At 33.8% G+C, this 26,666-nt stretch overlaps 1 protein-coding gene across 1 annotated transcript in view; it reads right to left on the minus strand.

The window, feature by feature from the left end:
• LOC117174680 overlaps positions 1-26,666 on the minus strand; it is a 183,023-nt gene that overhangs the window by 87,386 nt on the left and 68,971 nt on the right. Inside the window, exons 2-5 of the mRNA XM_033363978.1 lie at positions 7,060-7,286; positions 4,883-5,109; positions 4,369-4,667; positions 3,909-4,186 (exon numbers count right to left, since the gene is read on the minus strand). Coding sequence (XP_033219869.1) covers positions 3,909-4,186; positions 4,369-4,667; positions 4,883-5,109; positions 7,060-7,286 — 1,031 coding nt within the window. The remainder of the gene's footprint in view (positions 1-3,908; positions 4,187-4,368; positions 4,668-4,882; positions 5,110-7,059; positions 7,287-26,666) is intronic.

A 26,666-nucleotide genomic window follows, 5' to 3' on the forward strand; every position in this document is an offset into this window, starting at 1 on the left:
TTATCGTCGTTTACAACTATGCCAATGTACCAAAAAGCGCGGGCTCATTCGAAATTAACAAATCCTATGAATAATCATACTAATAAATATTGACAATTTTTTCTTATGCTTTTTTTTAACACATTATATTCAAAAATAGAATTACCTAACTACTTGAAAAAATATAATATTAGCGAAATATTGCAATTGTATATTATATAGTTAAAAATAGTCCCGCGCAACATGACCTTAAAAACTATCACATTTCATGTGTACAATCTTTCAAGAATGACTAATGTTTATAATCTTAGTTTTTTTATTAAATTTTTCCCAGTGCAATATTATTTAATTCAAATCATAAATACCCTTAAATATTAAAAATTTTAAAAAATTTTTTGATATCTCATGAAATCTTTGAAATCCTTTAATCTAAGAGTTTTACAATATCCTGAAATACTTTAAATTCTTTTAAATATATTGATATCACTCAAAATCTTTTATATCTCTTTAAAATTATTTGAAATCCTTAAAAAACATTACATCTTTGAAATCCTTTAAATCAACACCAAATGATTGATACCGAATGAATAATATTGGAATTTAAAAACACTCCCCCATGAAGTTTAAAATTCCCTCATATATTTAAAATTCTCTTAATTCTTTTAATATTCCACGGAATCTTTTTAATCGTTTTGAAATTTATTTAAATCTTGAGAAATACAATGAAATCTTCTGAATCCTTTAAAACACTTTTCAATCATTGAAATCGATTGAAAAATCTTGTAGTTTTAAAGTACCATCAAGTATTTGAAATTATTCGAAATATCTTGATAGCCCTTAAAATTTTCTTATTCTCTTTAGGCTCTTTGGGATCTTTAAAAATACTATAAATTCTTCGACTAAAACCCACAAATATTTCAAATTCCTCGAAATATTTTGATATCCCCTAAGATCTTTTTATTCTATTTAAGATTATTTGAAATCTTTGAAAATACAATAAAACATGTCAAATCCTTCAAAAAGCCTTTAGTTTAAAATACATTGAAAAATCTTAGAGTTTTAAAGAACGCTTAAATATTTAAAATTCTTTGAAATCTCTTTATAGCACTTTGGAATCTAAAAATACCATAAAATCTGTGAAATCCTTTAGGATCCCTTTAATTTATTTGAAACCGAGTGAAAAATATTGGTTTTTTAAAATATCCTCTGATAATTAAAATTCTTTTAAATCTTTTGATTTCCCTTAAAATCTTTTAAATCGCTTTAAAATTTCTTCGGACCCTTGAAAAAACAATGACATCTTTGAATTTCTTTAAAATGCCTCCAAATTATCGAAATCTATTGAAAAATCTTGGAGATTCAAAGCACCCTCAAATATTTAAATTCTTCCAAATATTTTGATATCCCGTAAAATCTTCTTATTCTCTTTAAGATTCTTTGCACCTTTAAAACTGCAATAAAATATTAGAAATCCATCAAAATACCTTAATTTCAAATCGATTGAAAAAGTTTGGAGTTTTTAAATACCCTTAAATATTTCAAATTCTTTGAAATCTTTTGATATTCCTTGAAATTTCTTTGAGAATCCTCGGAATCTTTGAAAATACTATACAATCTTTCAAAATTTTCAACATCCCTTTAATTGATTAAAATCTATAACAAAATCTTGGTGTTTTAAAATACCCTTCAATATTTCAAATTCTTAGAAATCCTTTAGCATCCCTTCAATTTATTGAAATTCATTGGAAACTCTTGGAGTTTTTAGGTACCCTCAATTATTTCAAATTCTTTAAAATATTTTGATATCCCTGATAATCTCTTAGTTTCTTTATTAAGTTTTTCCTAATTCAATATTATTTATTTCTAATTGAGTCAATGCAATGAAACTCTAGTTTCTTCTGTGATCATGTCTTTTGACAGCGACGCAATGTTAATTTTTAGTTATAAAAGTCCTTACCATACAGAAAACTGATGTTAGACAGTATAGTGATTTGTATCTTCATTTTAGAGAAACTTCTTTTGAGTAAAATGGTTTTGAAGATTACAAAGAATTTTTTTTAAGTATTGCAGAAGTAAGGGAATAATTATATGATCTAGTTTTAACTGGATCTCATACTGTGTATCGGAAAGTTATACCTGGTAATTTACAATTATGCATAGTTATTTGAATGAATCAACCAGTAGCGAGCTATATGCTTGGAAGAACCGCTCTCGTTTGCTCATAACCGAGATACAGATCTCTTCGATGAATATAGAGGCCCTTCTCATATATGATCACCACGCAGTTGAGTAAGACTTTCTAACGATTCGGAGCAAAGCATGATCCGACCCAGAATGACCTCTTGTTCTAACATATTTAACATGTAACACCTTCAGTCTTCACACACGTATCGACAAGGCAACGACCAATTAATCAATACTACACGTTAATGCGCTCTAAGAATCTATTGACGGGTGAACATGCTTTTATATGAAGGTTTTCCATGGGAATCGGTTGAGACTCAAATGAAAGGATAAATATCATTAAAGAGATAAATATCACCATCAGGTGATACATTTTTCAATCTGATTTTATGTAAAAAAATGCATTTCAATTAGCCCTCGCCATCACCTTCTCAGCTAGCAATTAAAGGCTGCAGATTGCCGAGTTTGATTAGCCACAAAATTGCGGGAATAAATTTCATTCGGCTAGTTCACGTTCCTTCATTATCGCCTGTTCGGTGTCGAATTGCTCACAAGCACGGCAAAATTAATTTCGTCCTGGGCTAATCGCAGAGAAAGTCTCGATCTTTGTTGCAAGGGTAGCCAGCAAGCTCGAGTCTCGACGGAATCTCGACGATTCGTCGTATTCGGACGTAACGGTCGAGCGAATCCAGACGCGTGGTCACTATCGTTCGGTATTCGATCTCCACGCTGTGTTAATTAGCCTAAATGCCACGCGCGTGCGCTTTCTCCGCCGTTTGCGCTCTTCGCTAAGCATTTTTCTTCACGTGATCAAATGCCTACCGTTTGCCAGAGAAAACTTAAGGTAACCTGAAAAAAGTTGGGGTCAATCGAGCCAAGTGTGAAAACGAGTCAAGTGTGATAACGAGCCAAGTGGCTTCGTGATTTATTTACATATACACGAGAGTCCATTATTTTACAGTATCAACCGATTTATCAAAGATTGAAGAGCAAACTCTTGATTCTTATAAAGTTTTACATCATCTTGAGCTTCAGTTGATCATTCATATCTGAATGAAAAGATACATAGAAATGCCTTCATTTCTGAAATCTGTGATGTTTTTATGAAACAACTTGAGACCACGCCTAGGTTCGTGGACCCGAGGGCGAAAAGGTGAAAAAATGACATCACGATTAAATAGGTAGAGAGCGAAATCACGTTCGCGTGGAATTTCACCTCCGGGTTAGAGAAAAAGAGCCAGTCAAAAAGAGAAAGATAGAGATAGAACTTTGGAGAAAGAGACTGAGAAACTGTGGACGTGAGGACAGCGGGGTGCAGGGTTCGAGTCCGGGTCGAACCTCAACTCGAGGAGAGGTCATTAGAACGTTCCTTTCGCACTCGTTTGATCTCGCTGATGTCTGTCTCACTGACCGATGCTAGTCATTCACTGCCTTCCACGTCTCTTGGTTTACGCCTCGCGTATATTAGCGTTGTTATTAACTTGCCTGCAGGATAACGATGCCCCATCAATCGCGCAAAGATCTTGCTAAAGTATAACTTCCTACAGAACGTCCGAAGTCCAAGAGTTTGATTTATTTAAACGCACGGCAATTTATTAACAATCATTTCTCTTGTTAAAAATCAGAAAATCACTTTTGTAATCAGTAGCGTTCAAAGACGTTATGCGTTTTCGACGAAGAGAATCATTCATTTTGATCGTAACGACAGTTAGGATGAAAGCTTGCTAGACTTATCAGAAACTTACCTGAGCATATTCAGCGCAGATGTCTATCGATGAGACGTAGTTGACAACATCTTCAATTGTCCAACGATTTACAGATTGACCATCACCGCAAGGCATGTGACCACAGAGAGATGGACATCTCACTGGTGGTGGAGTACTCGGTCGAGGAATTGCTTTTGGTTTTGGAGAAACACTTCCAGACCTTCTCGATTCAGTCCGTTGTCGTTTTCGAGGTGCAAACCCACCCGGACTCGACAAATCCAAAGGACTCGTGACACCCGCATCACGTTTATTCGCACCTTCGATTAGAAAAGAAAAATATATTAATCAACTGGAACAGCCGATTTAAAATTTTAAATAGAGATCGAAACAAATCAAAGTAAGGTTTCAGAAGTAGGTAAACATGCCGAGAATCCGTAGAAGTAACAGGTCTATTAAGTCATTGAATTGTTGACAAGTTATATGAACCAGTGGAACATACCTTTGAGATAAGTTTCTAGTTCCGCGGCGTTTTGCGCCGCATTTGCAGTTCGCACCATATGCAGAAGAGCCTGCGTCGAGGACATGTCTAGCATTGGCGGGAAGACTGGATTGCCGAAGAGATTGTCCTGTTTCTGCTCCTTGGGATCTTTGTTAGACAGAGGTGATGTCGTAGGTACTGTTGGAGCTGGTGCACCAAGGGGAGCCATTAATCCAACAAATGGCGTCGCTGAAGTCTTGAAGGCTGGAAACCTTGGATCAAGACCAGGTGGATAACCGTTCCTGGGTGTACTGAAGTAACTAAAACATCAATCAAATTTCATTCTCAGATCCGATGGTGGAACAAATTTAAGCTTTTGCAAAAATAGTTTTCAGAATATTAGCATTAAAATGAGATCAAGTGACTAGAACCATCTTCCACGGTTCTTGAGTTGAGAGTATCAAGCGAATATTGTATTGAATGTAGTTTACATGGTGCATGCAAAAGTTGTTGCAAAACTGTTGTCGTGACTTACTCGTTTGGATTGGCGTTATTGTACTTTGCGGCGAGGCTTCTCATGAAGTCACTGTAGTTGCGACCCATCATCTGCTCCATATGCTTGAGATGATGAGGTGGTGCTGGACCTTCAGATCCTCCCAGGGAAGTGGCATTAGGCGGCGTTCCCGGATGACTCGAAGATGATGGAGTCACGCTTCTTGATGACGTCGAGTTATTATCAGGCGTGAGTCGCTCCGTTTTTACCTGCAAGAGAAATTAAAGCAAAAATTAGGTTTTAGATATTTGCAAATTTTCTTTTTTGTCAAAGAAGCTTAGCACTATTAATTTAAAGAAAAATTGGTCCAGAAGATCCACGGGAAGCTGAAATTTCTAGAATGGTAACAGGAGTCCACGTTCCGGCTGGCTAAGCTCGAGGGGGGCCAGAATGAGAGAGGTAGGACATTTTTCACTCTCTTCTTCCTGTTTTCGAAGGACCCTTCGAGGAAGAGACCGCAATTCGATGAAGTCGGCCTTCGCCGTGTTATTCTCAACGGGACGTCGCGTGGTTTCACTTAGGAAGATCTCAACCTAACGTAGGAAATATCTTGGTGCATTAATCCCGGGCAACAGATTGCACCTGAGATATGGTAATGAAGGCAACGCGTGGCGTAAGAGTTGACTCTTCGTGAGCGCAGCGTGACACTAAGAAGAACGAGAACCGATTGGCGTAGAATAGTCTGTGGACTCTCCAAAGCACACGCGGTAAATCTCTTTCTCGCCTCCGGAATCTTCATGACATCGTTCTGCTCTGCTAATCCGTCTACTATGCGCATGTAACGAAAGATCTTACAACTAGCTCTATTCGATCGAAAGACTAGTGATGAAATTCGGATTCACTGCAGCTGTCATTTATTGCCTATAATTCGCTATTTGTGAATCGAGTATTAAGAACATTCGGTTAAGATTTTATTGTATCCGCGAAGGTTACTTATAAAGTTGTAAACATAATTTATTTTGGTTGAAGATAGCCTTTAGATTTGAAAATATAAACGCCATGCTTTCAGCTTGGTGTCTGTCATCAATTATTCTATCAAAGGTTTTTCGACATAATCTAGACGCAAAATCACTGGTCAACAATTTTTTGGATTTTGTTTGTTCCTACTGACGAGATTTATTCGAATGTCCAAAACTATTAGGTCCTTCAAAGATACACAAAGTTTTCCGCAAAATTTCATGTGTGAAATAAATTGAAAATTGAAACTTTCTAAAAAACCTAAGATGACGGCCAATTATATAATTAAAAAATAACTGATTTATACAGTTATCCACGTAATATTTCCAAACTTTGATAGAAATATACCATTAATCTTAGAAAGTATCTGATAAATCCAAGAGCAAAAAAAAAAAATTGGTAAAACAAGATGATAATTAGTTGAACTTTTTTCAAACTGAACAAATTTCGAAAAGTTACTATACACACAAGAATTTAAATTTCTACTAAAGTTGTACTGTTACTGCTTGCTTCTTGAAAAAAATATTTAGCGTAGCATAATATTGACTAGAAACTAGAATTAATTTTGTCCCCAAAAAACAAACCTAGGTACCGACTTGTATATTTTCTAACAACCTTAACTGAGAATAAAAAGTCGTCAAATTTGGTTTTGAACACTTGATCATGCTTCAACAGATATTAAGTGGAAGTTGACATATTAAAGTGTCCAATTCCATGTAAATTTCGAAGGCAGAAGTACCATGGTTAGAAGAGCTTAAAAATTGTTCAGAGGTTGATACTCAAAAGCTCTCGAAACTCGCGCGTGTTCAGAAGTAGTTCAGAGCCTGCTACCAAATCAAACACTCGAAGAAGATCAAACTTCGCAGACGGAATATGTAAGACTCTCGAATATTGAATAAGCAAGACACGTGGTTCAATGAACTCGAGTTCTTCGGAGTTAAATTAATAATCAGGCACGTACTAATATTTAATTTAATGAGACAATGAATAAAATTGCAGTAGGAAAAAATATGCCTCTTGCCAGATTGAGTAAATAATTCTCTAATAAATTCGAATTTATAATCAATAGTGAAGTTTATTTATAGAGTTTTCTGTCCGCAAGATACTTTTATTTTAATTGATAAAACGTTTATGGGTTGTATAAATATTTATGCTTCATAAAACGTTTTTAAAATAAAAATGCTACTGGGAAAATTCATCACCTGAGGGGTGTCAAGGCCGTTTTGGTTTTGCCGCCTTCTTCCTCTTGCAGGCCTGGGGGTAGCTGCTCCCGAAAGGTGAGCGCCCTGGGGGCTTGCGCCCCGGGCGTCAACCGCTGTGTTCGCGGCCAGGGTTACCCCGTCGTTATTTTCCGTATGTGTCGCTAGATCAGCTGCTTCTCCACGATCTCCACGTGGCCCGGATCCCACGTTTTCACCGGACACCTCACCTGAAAGTAGAAAAAAAATATTCTTTAAAAAATTTCCTCAAGAAAAAGAAGTATTAAGAAGATACTAAGTTGAGGGGCTTCATTCTTATTATTCAACCTTTACGACATAATAAGAGCAATATTCTTTAAGAAAATAATCCACATGGAAAAATTTAATTATGGAAATTGTATAAATTAATTCTTTCAATTCACTTGGTGAATGCGCAGTTGAAGATACTAAAAAACAAATTACGATTATGGCCCATTAGATTGCCAGATTATTAAGATAATGAGGGTGCAATCCGCAATTTTTACGATCACCAAAAGATCTGGCTTTCACAAAGGTTGATTGAAAATGAACCTAATATAAAAATGGGCATGTGGGGTATCCTTTTTCTGTTTTAATTGTGCAATTATGTAATTAATTAAAGCCATGTTCGGAAGAACCGTTATAGAAAATAAAAGTTCAGAAGGCTGTTAATAATAATAGATCATTATGCAACTAAAAAATTTCCTACAAGCAATTAAGTCCAATCAAGTTACATTAATGAAGAATGTCATTATTTATACACTTTCATTTGTATCTCATGTAACATTATGAATTCATGAAAATCTTTACGATAATGTCTTGCTAAAATTACGTGCGTCGTTAACTTTTCAGGGATAAGATTCAAAGTGTTACTCAATTATCTTGATCCTTTATCGTCATTATTGAAATAAAGGAGTCAGTGTCCGCAGAAGCTACCAAAATATCCAATAAATTATTGTCATCGTAAAGGACGAGTTGAAATTTTATGGAGGTTGTTATTGCCCTTCGAATTCAACGATCCTGAAACCCACAAACGAGAAGCTGAAGAGCAGAAGCAATAAAGATAAAACTTCTGGAAAAAATTGCAGAGGACTCAAATAAAAAATAAAATCTAGAAGAATAAAGAGGACGAAATAAAAAGTAGAATACAATGTCATGAATTTCTATAAAAACTTAATATGATTAATCACCAATAAATTATTTTTCAAACATCACTCCTTGTCACTGAAGATGAATGAATTAGGTATGATTTAGAGGCAGTTGTAAAATTCTTTGATAACTATTACATTATTCACTCCTTTGCATCACTTGATGTATTATGGAAGCCATTTTTACGGGATTGTTGTAAACAACATGCTCTACGAGGCAGGTACTTCCTGATCGTATAACACCTCTGAGGAGTTAACTGATTCTTTAATTCTTTTGAGCAATATTTTTACGACGTACATAAAAACGTATAAAACCCCAGAGTGAAAAAGGCAGAATTAGAATTTACAGCTGCAATTGCGACGTGCAACTCCGTCGAAATCTATAAGAGTAAGTTTTTATGACCAGAGGAGGATGACATCACCTAACTGCCGCGAATTTTACGGTTCGAATATTTAACTCCCATTTTAGTTTCTGATTTATGAATAGTTGCCTATTAATAGCCTATAGTAAACGATCCGCGTGAAATTTTCAATAAACAGTGAAACTAAAGACTATATTGAACGCAGTGTCCTTGTGCAAGGTAATTGAAGTATCTATAGTATATATCAAAAATCCGTTAAGTAGCTTCCAAGACCTCCGACCATGTATTTAATCAGTGACCTTTGGCCTGGAATGTTGAATCAATGATTCAAACGAAACATAAGAAATATACTGTTTCGCTCTTCACTTGCGATTGCTTTCGGCTTTGGGCATACATCCTCTTTTTGCCGCATAGTTCTTCCGATTGCATCAGGCTTTCACAAGGTCTTTGCTGCTTATCAGAGTCGAGAAACAGTAAATTTCAGTTCGCTGACGGATCTTTTTTATTTTAAATAGCAAAATATCAATTACAAATGATCTTTATTGAAAATAAAATTAATTTATCTAAAGCGTCTCAATCTCTAGATCAATTCAACCTTCAGAATAAAGGTGGAATATTCTGTAAATCATGATTAGAGACTACTGTGCGTCTTTATGATACCGTTATGTTCCTTTTGTATACTTTTGACATATCAAGTAAAAATTAGTAACAAAAAACCTGGTGCTGAATAGGTGACTAGTGAATATAAATTAGGTACCTGGATATTTATTTTTTTCGTGAAGAATATCTTTTAAGTTAAAAATTTAATTATTTAGTTAAAAATTCAACAATTGTCTTAAATGCCAATGATTTTGGTTGCAAGTGCTACTGTTTGGTAAAAATTCGTCTGTTTGGGGTGAAAATTTCACTCTTTTCTTACAAAATTAAGCTTTTGTTTAAAATTCATATTTTGTTGCTGATAAATCAACTGAATCCTGTTTTTTATGACAACTTTTCTGAACATCTCTTTTGTTGAAAATTTAACAATCTTGTTAAAAAGTTACACATTTTGGTTAAAAATTCGACAATTTTGTAAAAAATTAACTAATTGTTTACAATTCTTATGTTGGCGTTATAAAGTGAACTGGAATCTTCTTTGTGTACAAATTTATTTGTTTTTTAATGCTTTTTTCAGATCACCTGTTTTAGAAGAAATTTAATCTTTCTTGAATAAAAGTAGAACGCTTCGGTTAAAAATTCAAATCTTTTTTTAAAGTTTGTCTTTTTCATTTTAAAATTCACCTGCTTTAACAGAAATTACTTATTTCTGGAATAAAACTGCAACTGTTTGGTTGAAAAGTCAACAATTTTGTTGAAAAGTCATACTTTTTAGTTGAATATTCTGCTGTTTTGTTGAAAATTGAACCTTTTAGTAGAAAATTGACTTTTTGTTTAGATTTAATATTAGGATGTTGAAGAGGGAACTGAAATCTTTTTCGAATAAAAATTCAACTATTTAGAAAAAAATGTTAATAAAAAACTCATCTGCTTTGCGTGAAATTTCATTTTTCTTTGACAAAAATGCAACTATTTGGTTGAAAATTAAAATATTTTGTAAAAAGGTCATACACTTTTATTCATTTTTTTATTATTTTACTACAAATTGCATCTTTCTTGGATAAAGAAGAAATCATTTGGTAAAAAATTTAACTATTGTGTTAAAAATTGATCCTTTTAGTTTGGAAAAATTCGTTTTTTCGTATGTAAAATATTTATAACAGAAAATTCTACTATTTTTTTGAAAATTTATCTTTTTGATTTAAAAATTTATCTGGTTTAGTAGAGTATCATTTTTTTTATAAAAACGCAACTTTTTAGTTAAAAGTTCTTCCCCTTTGCTTGAGTATTCAACTATTTTTCTTGGAAAATTTGGTTGAATCATTTCGTTAAGACATCATTTTTTCTTAACATTTATACTTTTAATTGAAAATTCATCTCTTTAATTGAAAATTATCCTACTAGGGTAAAGTTAAAGTACATTGTTCAAAATTTATTATTTTGATTGAAAGCTTATGTCTCTGTTTAAAAATGTAAATTTTTAGTGGAAAAGGTTTTTCTTGGTTCAAAATTAATTTTTAAATAAAAATAAAATTTAGTTTTTTAATATTGATCGTATTAAGTAAAAATTCTCCTTTCTTGGTAAAAAAATTAATTTTCTTGGATTGAAATTTCATTTTTATTGGGTAAAATTCATGTATTTAAAATATTTTATCGGGGTAAATTCAGAAGATTTCAGAACAATTTAAGTTACATTCAGGGATTCAAATGAACTGGAAATAATTTTATGAAATATTTTATAATCTATTGATTTCCGTAAAACTAGTTTGAATTTAGATAAATTTGAGTAAATAGAATCCGTTTAGTGGAATCGTCTTTTTTTTTGTTCAAAATTAATTTTTCAAATGAATATTTAACTTTTCCATTTTGTGAAATTGATCTTTTTCAGTTAAAAACTCTCCTTTATTGGTAATAAAAAGAATTTTATTGGTTCGAAATTTCATTTTTTGGGGGGGTAAAAATACATCAGTTTCGGGTAAAATTATTTTTTTTTCTAAATTCATCATTTTTGTTTCGAATCTGCAATATTTGAAGAGATAATTCGTATTTTCGGTTTTAAAATTCTTTTTTTTTGTATAAATTTCATTCTATTTGATTGAAACATTAATTATGACACATTTTTCTTAGAAACTTATATTTTTAGGTTGAAAATTTCCTTATTTTGTTGAAAGTTCAAGTATTTTTTCAAAGCCATCTTTTAAATATAAATCTCAAAGATTGCAATCTAATTGTCTGAACGCTTCAAATGAAAATGTTATCTTTGACATTCTCCCACTTATTAGGTGTTGTTGTAAATTTCTAACATCTGATATTGCAACGATAGTGATGTTACACACTATTGTGTAATTGCAAGAATGGTAATTATTTTTAATAGCTCGTGTTTAGAATGCCGCTTGTGATTGTAACGAGGTTTCTTCACAAACGTCGCATGTACTTTGAAAAAAAATTACCCTCTGATACTGATAAAGGATTATCATGATTGTAATGTGCCCTGAGTTCATTTCATTGAAATACTACAGGGGATGAATGTTATGTAATGTTATGTTATGTTATGTAATTTTATGAATGTGACAGTTACAAATAATAAAGATCTTTTTTTTAATAAATGATCTAAAACAGTTTTATATGTCGAATTAGGAAAAATCTTTTTTAAACCAAAGGTCGAAAATTTTGAAATAGTTACTGCCAATTCAAGAAATGCAACCAACAAACTAATTCTTTTTTACTTTGAAATTTTGCAATCATACGATCTTGCTATATTTAATCCGAATCATTCTAGGCTTTTTTATTTTTTGTAACAAAAAAGCACACACATAAGTTTACAGCTTGTTTAGTAAAATAAGGAAGACAAATTTTTGAGATTTATAAAATAATATTTAGAGATTACTTCAACCAGATATAGTAGCAATCAAGAAGATAATCTCTCATTGCTCAATTTTCCAAGTTTTGAGGTCCCCTGAATCCAAAAAACAGGTTTTTACGAAATTGTCTGTATGTTTGTCTGTCCGTTCGTCAGTAAGTGTGTCTTTTGATTTTTACTTTGTTAGCATGATAACTTTCGAAACAATTGACAGATTTTTTTGATTGACAGTTCTAGCATTTGAAAAATTCAAAAAAAAAAAATAAATAAAATTTTAGGCACAGAAGATAATAAAAAAAAATTCCATTTTGCGGTCAAACTATGCAAGATACGACAAAAGATGCATTTACAAAAGTTGTGCAGCAAAAAACGGCCTACAAATTTATTATTAATCTTTTTTGATGAGAAGCGCGGTATTTTTAACGTAAGTAATAACTTTAAAACCGTAAAAATAATTTTTTTTGTGAATCGAGGTACGAAAAAAATCAATAGACTGAGTTTTTCACGTAAAATTGATATACAAATTTGTTATTAATAATTTTCAGATAGCACGAGTAGATTTTATTTTAATCGAAAGAAATAAGAATAAAAATAAAAAATCCAGTTAAATTTTTGTAAAAACGACCAGAAAGAAAAGAGAAAAAATGAACAGAAAAAAGTTGTTCAGGCAAATAAAAAAAAAATTTTAATTGGATCAAAATTTGAAAAGTTTGAAATAAAAAATGTAGAAAAGTTGGGTAAAAGTGTAAAAAATTAGACAACTTTCAAGAATTTTGAAACTATTTTTTTCAAACTTAAAGACTTGTTGAACGGTTATCATTATTACTTAAACACATTATAATTAATCCTGATTACTTTTTTTAATGAGAAAAAATTCCCGGACTTGTAGCATTTAGAAAATTCCAAAGAATGAAAGAAAATGAAAGAAAACGCACATTTTAAGCCAAACAAAGCTCGATATGAAAAAAATTCAAGAAAATAAAAATGTTAATTTCTGAAAGTCCTACAACACTATCATAACAACCTTTTAAATTTTCTTGCAGAATCGAAAATTCAAATTTTGACGGCACAGGAAAAAAATAAAAAATCATAAATTCCATTTTGCGGTCAAACTATGCAAGATGCGAAAAAAATTAAAATACCAAAATTCTGCATCCAAAAAAGATCTACAAATTTGTTATAAACAATTTTTTATAAGATGTCTAGTTTTGTTTTATTCTTAAAAAACAACATTAACAATAAAAAATAAAATTTGTAGACAAACAACTGAAGTTACATAACAAAACATTCAGACAAAATTGCTTACCCAAAATGTAGTCACAAATTTTGTATTTATTACTTTTTTATAGGATGCATAGTTTTTGTTTTAATCGTAAGAAATAAAATTTAAAATGAAAAAATGAAAATTTTTGAAAAATGAGGTAAGGTATGAAAAAAATTAATTGACAAAAATTATTCGCGCAAAAAGGATCTACAAATTCTTTATTTATTATGTTTAGAAAGCACGAATTAATTTTCTTTTTATCGTAAAAAACTAGATGAAAAATAAAAACTTTTAATTGATTAGAGACGAAAAAGAAGAAAAGGCAAAAGTTGTTCAATCAAAAAATATCTACAAATTTGTTATAAGCTCTTGTTATAAAAATGTACTAAACATTTTTTAAATTAACTCTTCGGAAAAACGATACAATATCGATACTATATATTATTTGAAGAAGCCGTTCCAGCCTGGTACAGAAATAAATATAATATACATTTTATATAAAAGTGTTGAACCTAATGTAGAAAGGTCACATTTTTGAGAAAATCGAGTTCGAAGCACCAGTTGCGTGATGAGAATGGGTGCGTTAGGGCCGAAAGGAGCTTTAGCAAAAGAGAATTCACAATCACAAAATTACAGTTTTTGCTGCTTTGACTCTTAACTTTGAAAGGCCTGTGTCCAAATGTGGTAGAAGTCCAAAGACCAAGCGCAAAGATTTTTCGATTTTCCTATCATTTTTTTGTCAAAAAAGGGACTAATTTTGATCAAGTCAAAAGCTCTTCTTGGCAACCAATCGAGTTTTTCCGCATTATAGAAGTCACCTATACGGTCACGTTGATCGACCCTCCAGTTATTCAAATAAGTACCTGTGTACACGTTGGAGGGGCGTAGCCAATGATAGAAGGCCAGGGATCAAGCCGCGCCTCTTTCGTAAGTATGTGCCCGTGGCTGAAGCTCATCCGTTTTCCGACTTTATGTACCTGTCAGGGTGAAATAAAGCGGCGAGTTAAGGCGAGCGGAATTACTGCCAATTCCAATCGCGATTCTAGGACGTAGCCGACCGCGACGACGAGGACGTATGTAACTCTCCGCCAGGCGGTCGCAACATCATCTTCATTGTCCTGGTCGCCCGAAAGACATCGGTTTCACCAATGAGCAATAAAATCTTCAACGACGACACCTGTGTGTATTATACTAGGTACTGGCATAGCCAGACTTATCTCGGCGAGACTTTACGGCCTTCGTCGTGGAACGAAGGACGTTACCGAGATTTTCCGCAAAACCGTAACGAAAGGCAAACTACAACGCAAACATCAAGGTAACGTCCACAAGTGGCACCAATTTCCAGTGATACTAGAATATATATCGAACGTGCATGCAGGTTTCGTTTACATGACTTTTGCTTACATATTTGAGTGTGTTTATTTGTGTGTTTGGTTATCTCAGAGAGTTTTTACATAGGATGTTCTTGAAATGAGGATAGGTATTCTAGATTTTAAATGGGCCACTAAAACACTTACAAGCAGACACTGTGATTCAATAGAAAAATAACTGGAAAAAAACATTTAGGCAATTTCTTAATTCCTATCCAATGAGTGCATTAAAAAAGTGGTGAATGCTAATAATATTAATTGATGACATAAGATATTGGTGTTTCCAATTAAAGGCAACCTATTATTGAACTTGGCTTGAATTTGATTAATCCGTCAATCGGCTTTTGAAGGTTGATGGATAGTTTGAAACCTGTGTTAATCACACGAATATTAATTGACAGCTTCTGATGATCATAGAGGGGACTTTCCAATTAACGATGTACCATTTTTTACTTCAATATGGACACAAAGGATCTTAGAGACTGACCGGAAATTCTTCAATTCAATTTGGCGGAAGCTTTAAAGTAACTAAATTCACGTATTTTAAAAAGATTATTGAAAGGCAATTATTTTCTTTATAAAAGGTGTTAGTGTCACACGTCCGTTGATTGCTTCAAAAAGTTTTTGACTAAAATTCTTTTTATAGTTGGTTTTATACCTTTAGTACGTTTCACGTTCATACAGAGTGGACAGAATGGATGTTAGACCATCTTAACACTTCGTTGAGATATTTCACACTCTCGAGATACTGTCTTCGTATTGTATTCGTAGTAAGAAGGGGAAGAATTTTTCCACTGCAATACAATATAATATTCACCTTCCTCAGAATCCTTTATCAATAACAAAACACTCCTATCCTTTATTTTTTTAATCCAATGGCGCTGAAGTTTCTGTACTTTAATCTCACAACCTATCAAGATAAATCGATTTAAAAAAAAGCAGGCCTTGAAACGACCCTAAGACGTGAATTACGAGAGGGTCTGGAATTCGGAGGGATTATTGACACAAATCCAGCAATTTTGAAAAATGTATGCAAAAAGTAAAATAAGTTAAACTGTGTTTCGTAATAAGATGTAGAAGTCTTTGGAGCACCTTGAAAGCTATGAACGCAGTTAATTTTCGTTACTCAAAAACTGGCAGACATCAACAAATTGCAGAACCAATGAGTGGGTCTGATGTTGTAGCGCGTGCTCATCTTTGTGCTGTATATTTCGAGGGACGTACTCGGCAGCCCGTTAATCATGCCGCTCGTTAGCTCCCGATAATTCTGGGTAAATACCCGCCGACCTGTCCAATTCCCTTTCCCTTCATCGAAGCCGCTTCCTGCCCCCGCCACGTGCCAACACGAATGGAAACGCGGAAAGTTTTAGTAGTTTCAATAGTTAGATTCTGCGAATTCTTTTAACGATTTACTGTATTAAAGACTAAGAATAAATCATCAGGATGGTCAATATTATTTTTACGTTTCAGAAGGCCAAAGAAAATATACATCTTCATTTACTGATCGCGGAAAGAAAGAAGATGATGAGCAATGAGATTCAAGTAGAGAGACGAGTAGCGATATGCATGGTGAACATAAATCTTTTACTCTCTGACTTAAAACGAATTGACCTTTGAGGTCAAGAAAAGAGTGGTGTGCGACGGGAATAAAGATGGCCGCATAGACCTTAATTATAGTTTTGCGTTAAACGATCCTTTCGATGAATTAAAACACATAGTACAATCTTTCATTCTTCTAAAAGATTAACCATTTTTTAATTCATTTTGTAATACCATTTCTTACTCTTGTCAAAATTCAGACAATGTTTGCGTTTTTTGTATAAAAGTGAGTAACTGGAAGTAAGAAAATTGTATATTATTTACGAACCTTACTTCAGTCTACCTTTATTCAATCACTTTGCTGATCAAGATTAGTATTTAATAAAGGGATGTAAAACATAATAAGGATGCGCAAAGAGCATTTCAACTCTCCAATAAAAATCTCGGGCTGTTATATTATGACACAAAAATTATTAAGCAAATACAAATAAATTTGCAGCCTTCTCGACATCTGCAATCTAAGGACTGGTTATTAGTTTCTCTGATATAAAACGTCATCCTGATAGTAAAAGTCGGGCATTTCTCTGCTACATAGATTCTCTTTAAAATTCTTTCAATGTAAGACTGTAACGCCAGCGTGAAGTTGCCACCAGTGGCATCGGACTGCGCTGTAAATTTGCCATAAGTTATGCGCGCCCAGAAGGCGCAGCGCGCGCCATTAAGCGGGTTATGCCCATTTCAAGTGGAAAATCATAAGCACCGCAAATACGCCGTTATTACTGTGGACGCGCCACGAGAGCCTTGCCACTTACTTTGTAATCATGACTAATGCATAATGTAGTAGCTGCGCTACATAAGCGCCCTTCTGGCACGTATTTGCTAGCAGACGAATTACGCATCCTTCGCTTGAGCGTTTTAGTTATTTCAGTTTATATATTGAGAAAACAACCCCGTTTGCAAGAAGACGCGCACGTATCCAATGATGTAACAAGGTAATGTTTCTGTGGCGAGCTAAAGCCACACTATCATAGACTTAAATTCTTGAATATCTTCAGAGCAGCAGCTTTGTTCCTAGATACTATTTTTAGGGTGTAGAATAGAATTTTGGAGATTAGCGACTGTCAAGGAAGAAAAGTAAACCAAGAGAACAAGAGATGTAGCATCTAGATCTGCATGCTAGATGAAATCTTTTTTTTTTTTAGTTTCTATCGCAAGAGAGGTATATTGAAAGGATCTATCTGGGATGGCGAATTTTCCAGGCTCTGACTCAACCCTCATTTTATAGACTTTTTTCCTACTAAAAAAAATTTGCTACATGAGAATATTTTATCCTTGGCACGAAAACATTATATTATAGAAAATGACGAAAGTTATATAATGGGAGTCTTTATATTAACAATCGGTCACAACTAGAGCAAGAGCTAGAGATACGATCGTAAAATTAATAAGCCTCAGTAACGCCAGGTTAATGTATTGCAACGCACCGCATTAGGAATTATAGCAGGAAGCAATTAATAAATATAAAAACTAAAAATCAGAGGCATATTACCGTTTACCTAAAAATGTAAGCCCGGAGATATTAGCGTGACCTACAAACGAAAGAAATAATAAAAAAAGGTTGCCGTAGCTCACAAAATGTTCTGAAGTAATATGAGGAAAGTCTTTAAATGTGCAGATTACTGGAAACGTTTGAGAGAAAATTAAGCGTCTCGAGTTGAAAAGAGATTCAAGAGAAAATAGCAAGGAGAACCTGGCGTGAAATTGAAACGTCAGACTTCGTTTTCTTGAAGCTTGTTGAATAACTTTGTGCATATTTACGGTGACACAATGTGGATAGACGGAAATAAAAATGTCACTGAAATAGAATACGTAGAAAGCACGAAGAGTGCATTAATAGAAATTCTACGCTGGTGGCGCAATATTTTAAGTCTGTTTCGTTAAGCGTTAAGGGATAAGTTGTTGAGGAGAGTTCTGTCGATAAATCAATTCAATTCAGCTTTCCTGGAGTTGCAGTCTTCAAAAAGAGAAATCATTTTTATAAAGTAGTCTAAACTACACTGTGAAAAATCTTTAGTGATATTTATAATCGGTTGCAGTTTCACTTGCCGTGTACTTTCAAATCCTAATATATGACTTGGTATATTATTTACCAATTTTGCTGAACGTTTTCCTCAACTTTGTTCAAAACATACATCAAGAATCTCAAGAATGATAATTAAAAGAGTTTGCGAATCAACAGTTTAGCAACTCCGCAGGTGCAACCTTGAAAGTGCACAGAGAGCGGTTGAATGAGTGGGAGTAGATGCGGGAAAGAACACAATAGCGATTACGTGACCTGCAGGCGTTTATTAGCCGGTATAGTTTTTCACTACGTCAGACGCAGCAGCGAGATAGCAAAGCGATTTGTACGTACAGCCGCGCCCTGGGCTTCGCCAAGCGAAGGTCATATGATTGCTCGACCATCGCAGTGTCCCTATTAAGTTAGGTTAGGTGCTGCCGCTCTTTTGCTCACCTCCTTGCATGTTTAACTTTACCTCGGAATTCGCTATGCGTATGCACCAACGCATTCCTGCAACTAATTAAATCTTATTGTTATAGCGACCCGAACAAGCTACAAACGCTCCAGGTCGCGCCTGATTTTTTTTACTAGTAGCCAGCATGAACTTTACATAAGCAATGTCTAGACATCCTACCTCAACTCCTTTCTTAGATATAAAACTGTTTAAGCTTGGTTTTTTCTAACCTAAAGAAAACTTAAACCTTCCTTGGCTTTTGATGACATTAACAGAATCTTGAAGAGATTTCTTCGAAATCCTTCCTAACGATCTAATTCGATTTCATATTATACACACTACAACCATCCGAAAAAATATTTAAAAATGTTTTTCTATAATTATGTGATTCTTATCACGAGAAGTTCAACATGAATTTTACAGGAAGCAATGTTCAAACATCCTCCGTTTATAACTAATTGTTTCTTTTTGTTCTGTTAATGAATGGTGCAATATATAAAAGAAGATTGAAATAAATCTCAAGTATTTTATTAGTCATCTTTATTAATCCGAACAATCACAAAACTCGTAGCACAAATGGAACTGCTTCAGTTACTAAAGTCGTTTTCCTGAACCTACATATATCTTAAGCCTCCCTTAGCTCTTCGTAAGAAAAATAAGATACATCTGAATAGATCTCATCGCCATTCATCATAATTCGCTAATTATTTTTGATCAGTCACTGACATTTTTTTAAGGTTTTCCAATAATCATCAGATTCTTATATTTAAACATCGTTCATTTAAAAAAATTATTTACCGCCAAGTTATTCAAAATTAGAAAACATCTGAGTTTCTACCACATCAATGTAGATCAATAAATTTGATACAAAGTGGTTATGCCAAGAGCAGCTAGAAACAGCTTGAGCATTAAGAGTAGTGTAGTAAACGACAAATGACAGTGTAATGAGGTTTTTTGATGGGTATAAAAGCACGGTCGACATTCAATCGTATCAGCGTCTCATTGCTTTGAACTTGTTCCTTGGAGAACGTCAGTTGTTACAACTTTCTTGATCGTAATCTCCGAGATTCCATCTCGTGTTACACGAAGACAAACGGTAACCTCCCGTCGCTAGAAAATACAGTAAACATGTAAATTGTAGGGAACTTTTGCAATCGGTGTCGCAGCATGTACTAGAGATGGACGTGGACGCATTTAAGAGTGTATCTTATCTCGACCGTAAAACTATGCAAAACTTGAGTGAAACTTGGAATGTTATTAGTAACAGCTATGTTGACAATTAAACTGAAGATGCTGTTTTAAAAAATTTAAGAGAAAATATTTATCGATAGGAGAAAATTTTCACTACATTCACAACCCATTGCATCTCTCCTGGGTTAAAAACCTGATTCTATTTGAAAAATTCTTGAAAAGAGTGAAATAAGATTAAATAAAAGCCTAAAAGTTTTCATAACGCCAATAGTTTGTGTCAAGGATCGAGCAGTGACCTATGTACTTGAGGACAGGGAAGAGGTGGAAGGATGCAGGAAGAGAAGAGAGAATTGCGTTTCTGCTTGACGTGGCTTTTTCAAGCATCACACATATGTTCCCTCTTCAGAAATTGCATACAATAATATCCATAGGGTCACTTTGAAGTCTTAAATCTATTCGATTCTTCTCGCCTCGGGGAGTTACGAACTAATACCTTTGAAACGTCCTCAGCGTGCAGTGTCAAGGTCACTTCGTGAGGCCGTGTAGGCGGGGACTTGTCTGTCGAGTCATTGCTTTGATTTATAGTCTCTATTATAATTAATCGCGAAATGGTTATTGAATGCTCAGAAGAATTAATGGAATTAAAGCATTCAATTGTACTGAATATTGCACTCCAACCATTTGAAAACATTTTTTGACCTTGAGTTAAATCGTTAAGTGTGGGCAGACTTATGGTGGATCTATTGCTAAAGAGATTTTTCTTCTAAATGAATTTGTATTCCTTTCTGAGACTTGTTTTCATCTTTCTTAAGAAAGAACGAATGACGTCATATAAAACAGACAAGGGAGTCTCGAAGTTAGTATAGTAAACTTTCAGACTGTAGGTCTAAGACAATACTGAGAACTTTTCGTGAGCAACCATGTGAGTCAATGGGTTAAGGCCGTTGTTGCTTTGTATGCTATCTTGTCGAGAAGGAAACTGACTAGACCAAATTACAAGACAGACATTGTGCAAACACGCGAATCGTTTTAAAGGATCGAACCATCCTCTCTCTAAAACACTTCATTATCTCGGATTCCTATTTTTTCGATAAATAAAAATGTATAATTTCTAAAGAAGGCGATATCTGATGAATAGAAAACAGGAGAACACAATATTAGCTATCTTTTCTGAGCTGATATTTATTTAAGACGTAAACGCCTTTCCAATTAACCTCTTCGTATATCAAGTTTTTACCTCACAGTAGTAAATTACAGAACCTAGTTTGTCACTCTGCTTAGCAAACAGTAAACTTCTTGCAGTATTTCTTTACATAATGCAAGATCAAAATAAAATCTTGAAAGCGTGATTGACTTGATACTGGGCAGGTGAACTCGATAATTCATTAAAGAGAATAAGGCAAAAGGTTTAGGACCTTTCGAGGTTAACATTACTCATTGTTTAACATCAGATACGAACGGTAAACAATGGATACACGATCGATAAGAGTCACAACGACGAGCAGCCTTCGCGGTCGCCTATGCTGCTGAGTTTTCATTTCACTGGGTGCAGCCTTTTGGCCGACAAGGCTTGGCAGGTTGGAAAGGCTGACAAACAAAGAACGACGTGGCCTCGTCGCCTCATGCGCGAGGAGCGATTAGCGTTAGCAAACGGTCGCGAGAAGGACAGAGAACTTGACGAGAGGAGAACGAGAAGGGAGGGACGAAAGATCAGAGTGGTAGCCAGGTACCTGGGTCAGCTGTGGGTCAGAGCCAAGTCACCTGTGGTGTGACCGATGTGAACAACCAGAAAAAGCACTCAGTCGCAACAGGTTTCTTCGTCATCCTTCCTAATGCTAAAGCTAAACCTCTTGATATTCTACAACCACCCAGAAAAATCGTCGACAAAAAGATCTTCTCCAACCGAAAGACATTTTGACCCTTTCCTGGGAAATAAGAGATTCTTTAATTATGCAAACACATCTTCACAAACCTTTTAGATTTGTAGGAGAACAACTAATTTATACATTGGATAAGCAACACGCGAAGTAAAACAAAATGTTTGGATCGTATATAACATCCGGTTCAGATTCTGTTGTTTTATTGTCACCTGCTTCATCCTGGAATTATTAATTACGTAGAAGATTATGAAACGAAATTCCGGAGAGGCAGGGACCCGAAGAGATGGGATGACTTCTGTAAATAAACCTGCTAAGAGAAACACGATGTAAATACCGATTGCAAAAGGACGAATTTTAATGGCTCCGCATTCCGAGAGCACCTGTGTGATCCCGGTAGCATGGAGTTCTAGCGAAAAACGACGGAAAGTGGCATTAGCACCTCGTATTACGCGCTCCTTATAAGAGCGAAACAAAAACGTTGTAGCCGACGTAGAATATGGTACAAGATATATGCCAACCTTAAGGTCGCGTGTGTTATCATCTTCTTGTCTGCTGGGTTCACTAATGCAAACCTGTTCTTTCCAGTTTGAACTGATTTCGATAAAGTGGAGTACAGCAGGATGCCATAAATTACATGCAACATGCATTTTGTGTCAGATTATTTGCATTAGAATTGTTTAATAATGGAGCATAGAAAATATATTATAACTTCCGCATTTTAAAAGGGTTTCAACTTCTTGCCGACTTCTAATATACTGAGATTTATTTTAACAGTTATAAATAATAAATTAAGTCGAAGAAACAATAAAATTGTTTCTAATCAAAAGTCTCAGGAAAAAAGAGACTTGAATCTAGCTTCAGCCAAGAACATCAGCTTAATGTAAGCCGTAAGGTGTAACAAAATTAGGCTGTAAAAAAGGAAGAATTATTTTTTTTCTTGGTAGTAATCGACATATCTCCAAACTGAAAAAAATATCAATCATAGTAGGACAATCTATTTTTCATCAAAGACAAAGGAACCTGTATTTTAGTTGAACTAGAAAAAATTAGAAACCTAATTATAACTACCAGTTTTTTCTGTGGAATCCTTATAGCATTATCTTAAAGGTTGTAAATTTCAATCTCCAATAGGCAGTGAGTAAATCACTTTTTTGACTTAAGATCACCTTTATTTCTTGAAGTTCAGTTTTAGCTGAATTTTATTTTAAAGTTACTTTTTCTAGGAAAGGCCTATGTTTACACTTTAAGTTTAAACATTTATAATTTTGTTCACTATTCCAGGTATTGGACCCTGCTTATTTGTACTATACAAATCGAATTAAATAAAAAAAATTTTTTTATATTTCAAATTTAAATGTAAGTTTAAAATTTAAAAATTTGAAATTTAAACATTGCTCAATAATAATATAAAGGGTGTTATCATAAACATTAGAATGTTGAGGCTTTCAAAATCAAAAAAATTTAAAATTAAATTATATATACTTAAAAGCTTGAACAATTAAATAATTTCGAACCGAAAGAGTCTAATTGAAGAGTCTGAAATGATTTTAAGTTGAAAACATTAAAAATTAAGTTATTTCTGGTTAAAATTGAGAACATTTCTTCTACTTTAAATTGCTTCTTTTTTTTTTAAAGTTACTTTCGGTTCCTTTTCATCTTAGTTGATTTTCTAAAATAGGCCTATATTCACACTTTTTGAACCAATATTTTTATTTGTTTTTTTTTTCATATTGTTTTTCGCTTCTTTGCACTATAAAATGGAATAAACGAATATTTCAAATTAGTATATTTCAAAATTTAAGCTTAGAGTTAATAATTGACAGGAATCATTAAAAAATGGAATATCTAAATTATACATTTTTTAAATTGAACAGTTTGAAATTTGTAACAAGATATTATCATTAAAATTTAGAGTTACGAATTTTGTTTAGAAAGCGTTATAAATAAAGAACATCATATTGAGACATTACATATTTCACTTGAAATTTGTATCTTTAAGGATTACTTAATTTTAATTAAAGTTACGTAATAATATAAATAAAAAATTTGCAGCGTTTAAAATTAAAATAATTAAAATAAAATTATTCTAGTTTAAAAACTTAAACAATTGAATAATGTTGACTTATAAAGAGTCGGAAGTTAAGCAGTTTGAAGCTACCTTAAATTGACACCATTGAAAATTTAGGAATTCCAGATTAATATTTTAGATTTTTGGTTTCAAATGTGAATTATTTGAAATTCTACAATTTTCATTTATGATTATAGAGGGCTTGGGATTTCGTATCATGTAGTTTCCATAAGGCTTATTACTGAAAGGGTTTGTGGCTTACGAAATGAAAATTAAAAATCTTTAATGTGTATAGTTTCGATTCTGAAAGCCATTAATTTGACATTTTTCTCGTTCAAAATCATCTAATTTGGAACGCTTAAAATTAGGCTTTATTGAATGTTGGACCCCATTACTTTGAAATTGAACAACTTAGATATAGCCACATTAACTGAATATGATCGTCGTTTTAAATCGAAATGATTAAATCTTGATTTTTAGTACCTTAGATTTAAAGTTTATAAATGTAAAATTCTTCACTTTTAATTGGTACCGTAAAACTGTGCTAAGTGGGACAAACCCGGGGAAAGTGGGATACAAGAAATCGTGAATTTTGCGAATTATAATAATACTTGTGTTTGAAAAAACCACTCAACAAGCAAGGATCAACACTTTTAACATATTTGGATATTTGACCTAGTCTTCCTGACTGATACTGTTATCGTGGGTAAAAAAAGTTATAGATGTCCTACAGACGTCTTCAGGACACACTTAAGACCTCTTTTGCGACAGGTCTTTTGGACATCCTAGGGATGTTCTGAAGACGTATATTGTCAGTACAAATCCAGTGGGCACAAAACCATAATCATCCTTGGGACGTTCCTAGTATGTCCATTTTTAGTTCAATGGACGTCTTTAAGACGCTCAATATCCTAAAGATATCCTCAACACTTCTTAAGTACATAGGATGTTCTGAGGATATCTTTTTTACTGAAATTAGACGTCTTAAGAGCATCCCTAGGATGTCCAAAGATCTGGAAAGGATTTCCCGAGAACGTTCTATTCTTTAACTCATCTTTAGGAAATCTTTAGCTCTTTAGACCTCTCAGAGAAGTTGATTGGACTGACATTGGACTGATATTGGACGTTCTTGGGATGTTTATGGTTTTGTGCCCACTGAAGGCTGTCATGTCAGTCAATGATTGACTTTCGGTTAGACCTGCTGTAGGGTGAAGTTGGACACACAAAAATTCTTGCATGTCATGATTTCCTATTGCTTTCTTTGAATGAAAACGGGTGTCAAATTTAGCTTAGTATTACAGCACCTGTCGCCTATCATGCAGAACAGGAAAAAGAGTAACCTTTTGATAATTTTTTTTTATGTTTTCAACAAGGAAACAAGGAATAAAAACATAGTAGAATATAAAAACTTATTAGACTATTGAGCCGATTTCCGGTCTTCAGCATCGCTAGAACGGTTCGCAGATCATCGGGCGACATTACCGGTTGTTGATACACGAGGTATGTACCTGCAGTCTTCTATTATCAGTGATCGAACGACGGCCTCAAGAACGTCGACGAGGAAGACACGGTCAATCTTGGCATGCCGAAAAGCGTGACCGATCTCTCCGGATTACGATTTCGTTCGGTTCGATACGTATGTCCAAGAGCGGTCTAATTAATCGCGTGCATGTCTTATACCTACTATAAAGGTATAGGCAAGGGTACATCGTATCCGAGGCACGGGCGAGAGAACGATAGACCACCCACGACAGGACCCCATCTGCCCAGTAACTCGAATTAGCGACTTAACGTGCCCTCGAAAGTCAACCGATCGTTAGAAGCGGATGATTCGCTGAAACAAACGTGAGAAATTACAAGATCGATTTACCGATTTCCCCAGAATTATTTACAACTCATAAATTATTTCTTACACGAGACAGTTTTTTTATTTAGTCCCAAAGCGTCCTACTGGACAGAAAAATTAAGGATGTCCTAGAGACGTCTTCGGGACCTCCCTAAGACGTATTTTGAAACATGTCTTGGACATCCTAGGGATACAATTAAGATGTTTAATTTGCTCACGGCAGATGTCTCAAGAACGTTCTATTACCTTCAAGACATCTCTAGGACATATTTTGGACGCCTGTAAGACATGAGACGCGCTAGAGATCCAGTGAAAAAAATTAAGGATGTCCTAGAGACGTCTGCGGGACATCCCTAAGAGGTCTTTTGGAACCTGTCTTTTGGACATTCTAGGGGCTAAATGTAGTTACCGTTTCTTTTATTTCTTTTTGCATGGCAGTATACTTAAATGGTTTTACTAATTACAGCGCTGGAACTTACTCTACTATTTCCATTATTTAAATCTAATGCTACTATTTTTTTCGTAATTCCTCCTTAATGCAACTATTTTTTAACTTGTTTTAAAAATTATTTTCAGATCATTTCAAGGAATTTCTAAAGACTTTACGAGATATAAAAGATTTTGTCAATATTCCAAGGAATTTTAAAGAATTTTAACTGACCTCAGGGATTTTAAAAGATTTTATGGAACTTTCAAAAATTTAAGCACGTTTAACAAAATACCGAGTAATTTCCAAGAATCTCGAATATTTAAAGTAGTTTTATCTGATTTTAAAATTTTAAGAGAAATACAAAATTGTATAATAATTTTTGTGATTTTAAAGTATTTAAAGGTATTTATGAGGATTTAAGAAAGGAAGGTCATGTACGGATCAAATATTTAGCTTACGGCAAATAACAGAAAAAAGTTTGAGAGTAGGAAAAAAAGTTTTCTGTGCATTTGTTGACCTAGAAA

The sequence above is a fragment of the Belonocnema kinseyi genome, chromosome 6, assembly GCF_010883055.1.
Source record: "Belonocnema kinseyi isolate 2016_QV_RU_SX_M_011 chromosome 6, B_treatae_v1, whole genome shotgun sequence".
Lineage (NCBI taxonomy): Eukaryota > Metazoa > Arthropoda > Insecta > Hymenoptera > Cynipidae > Belonocnema > Belonocnema kinseyi.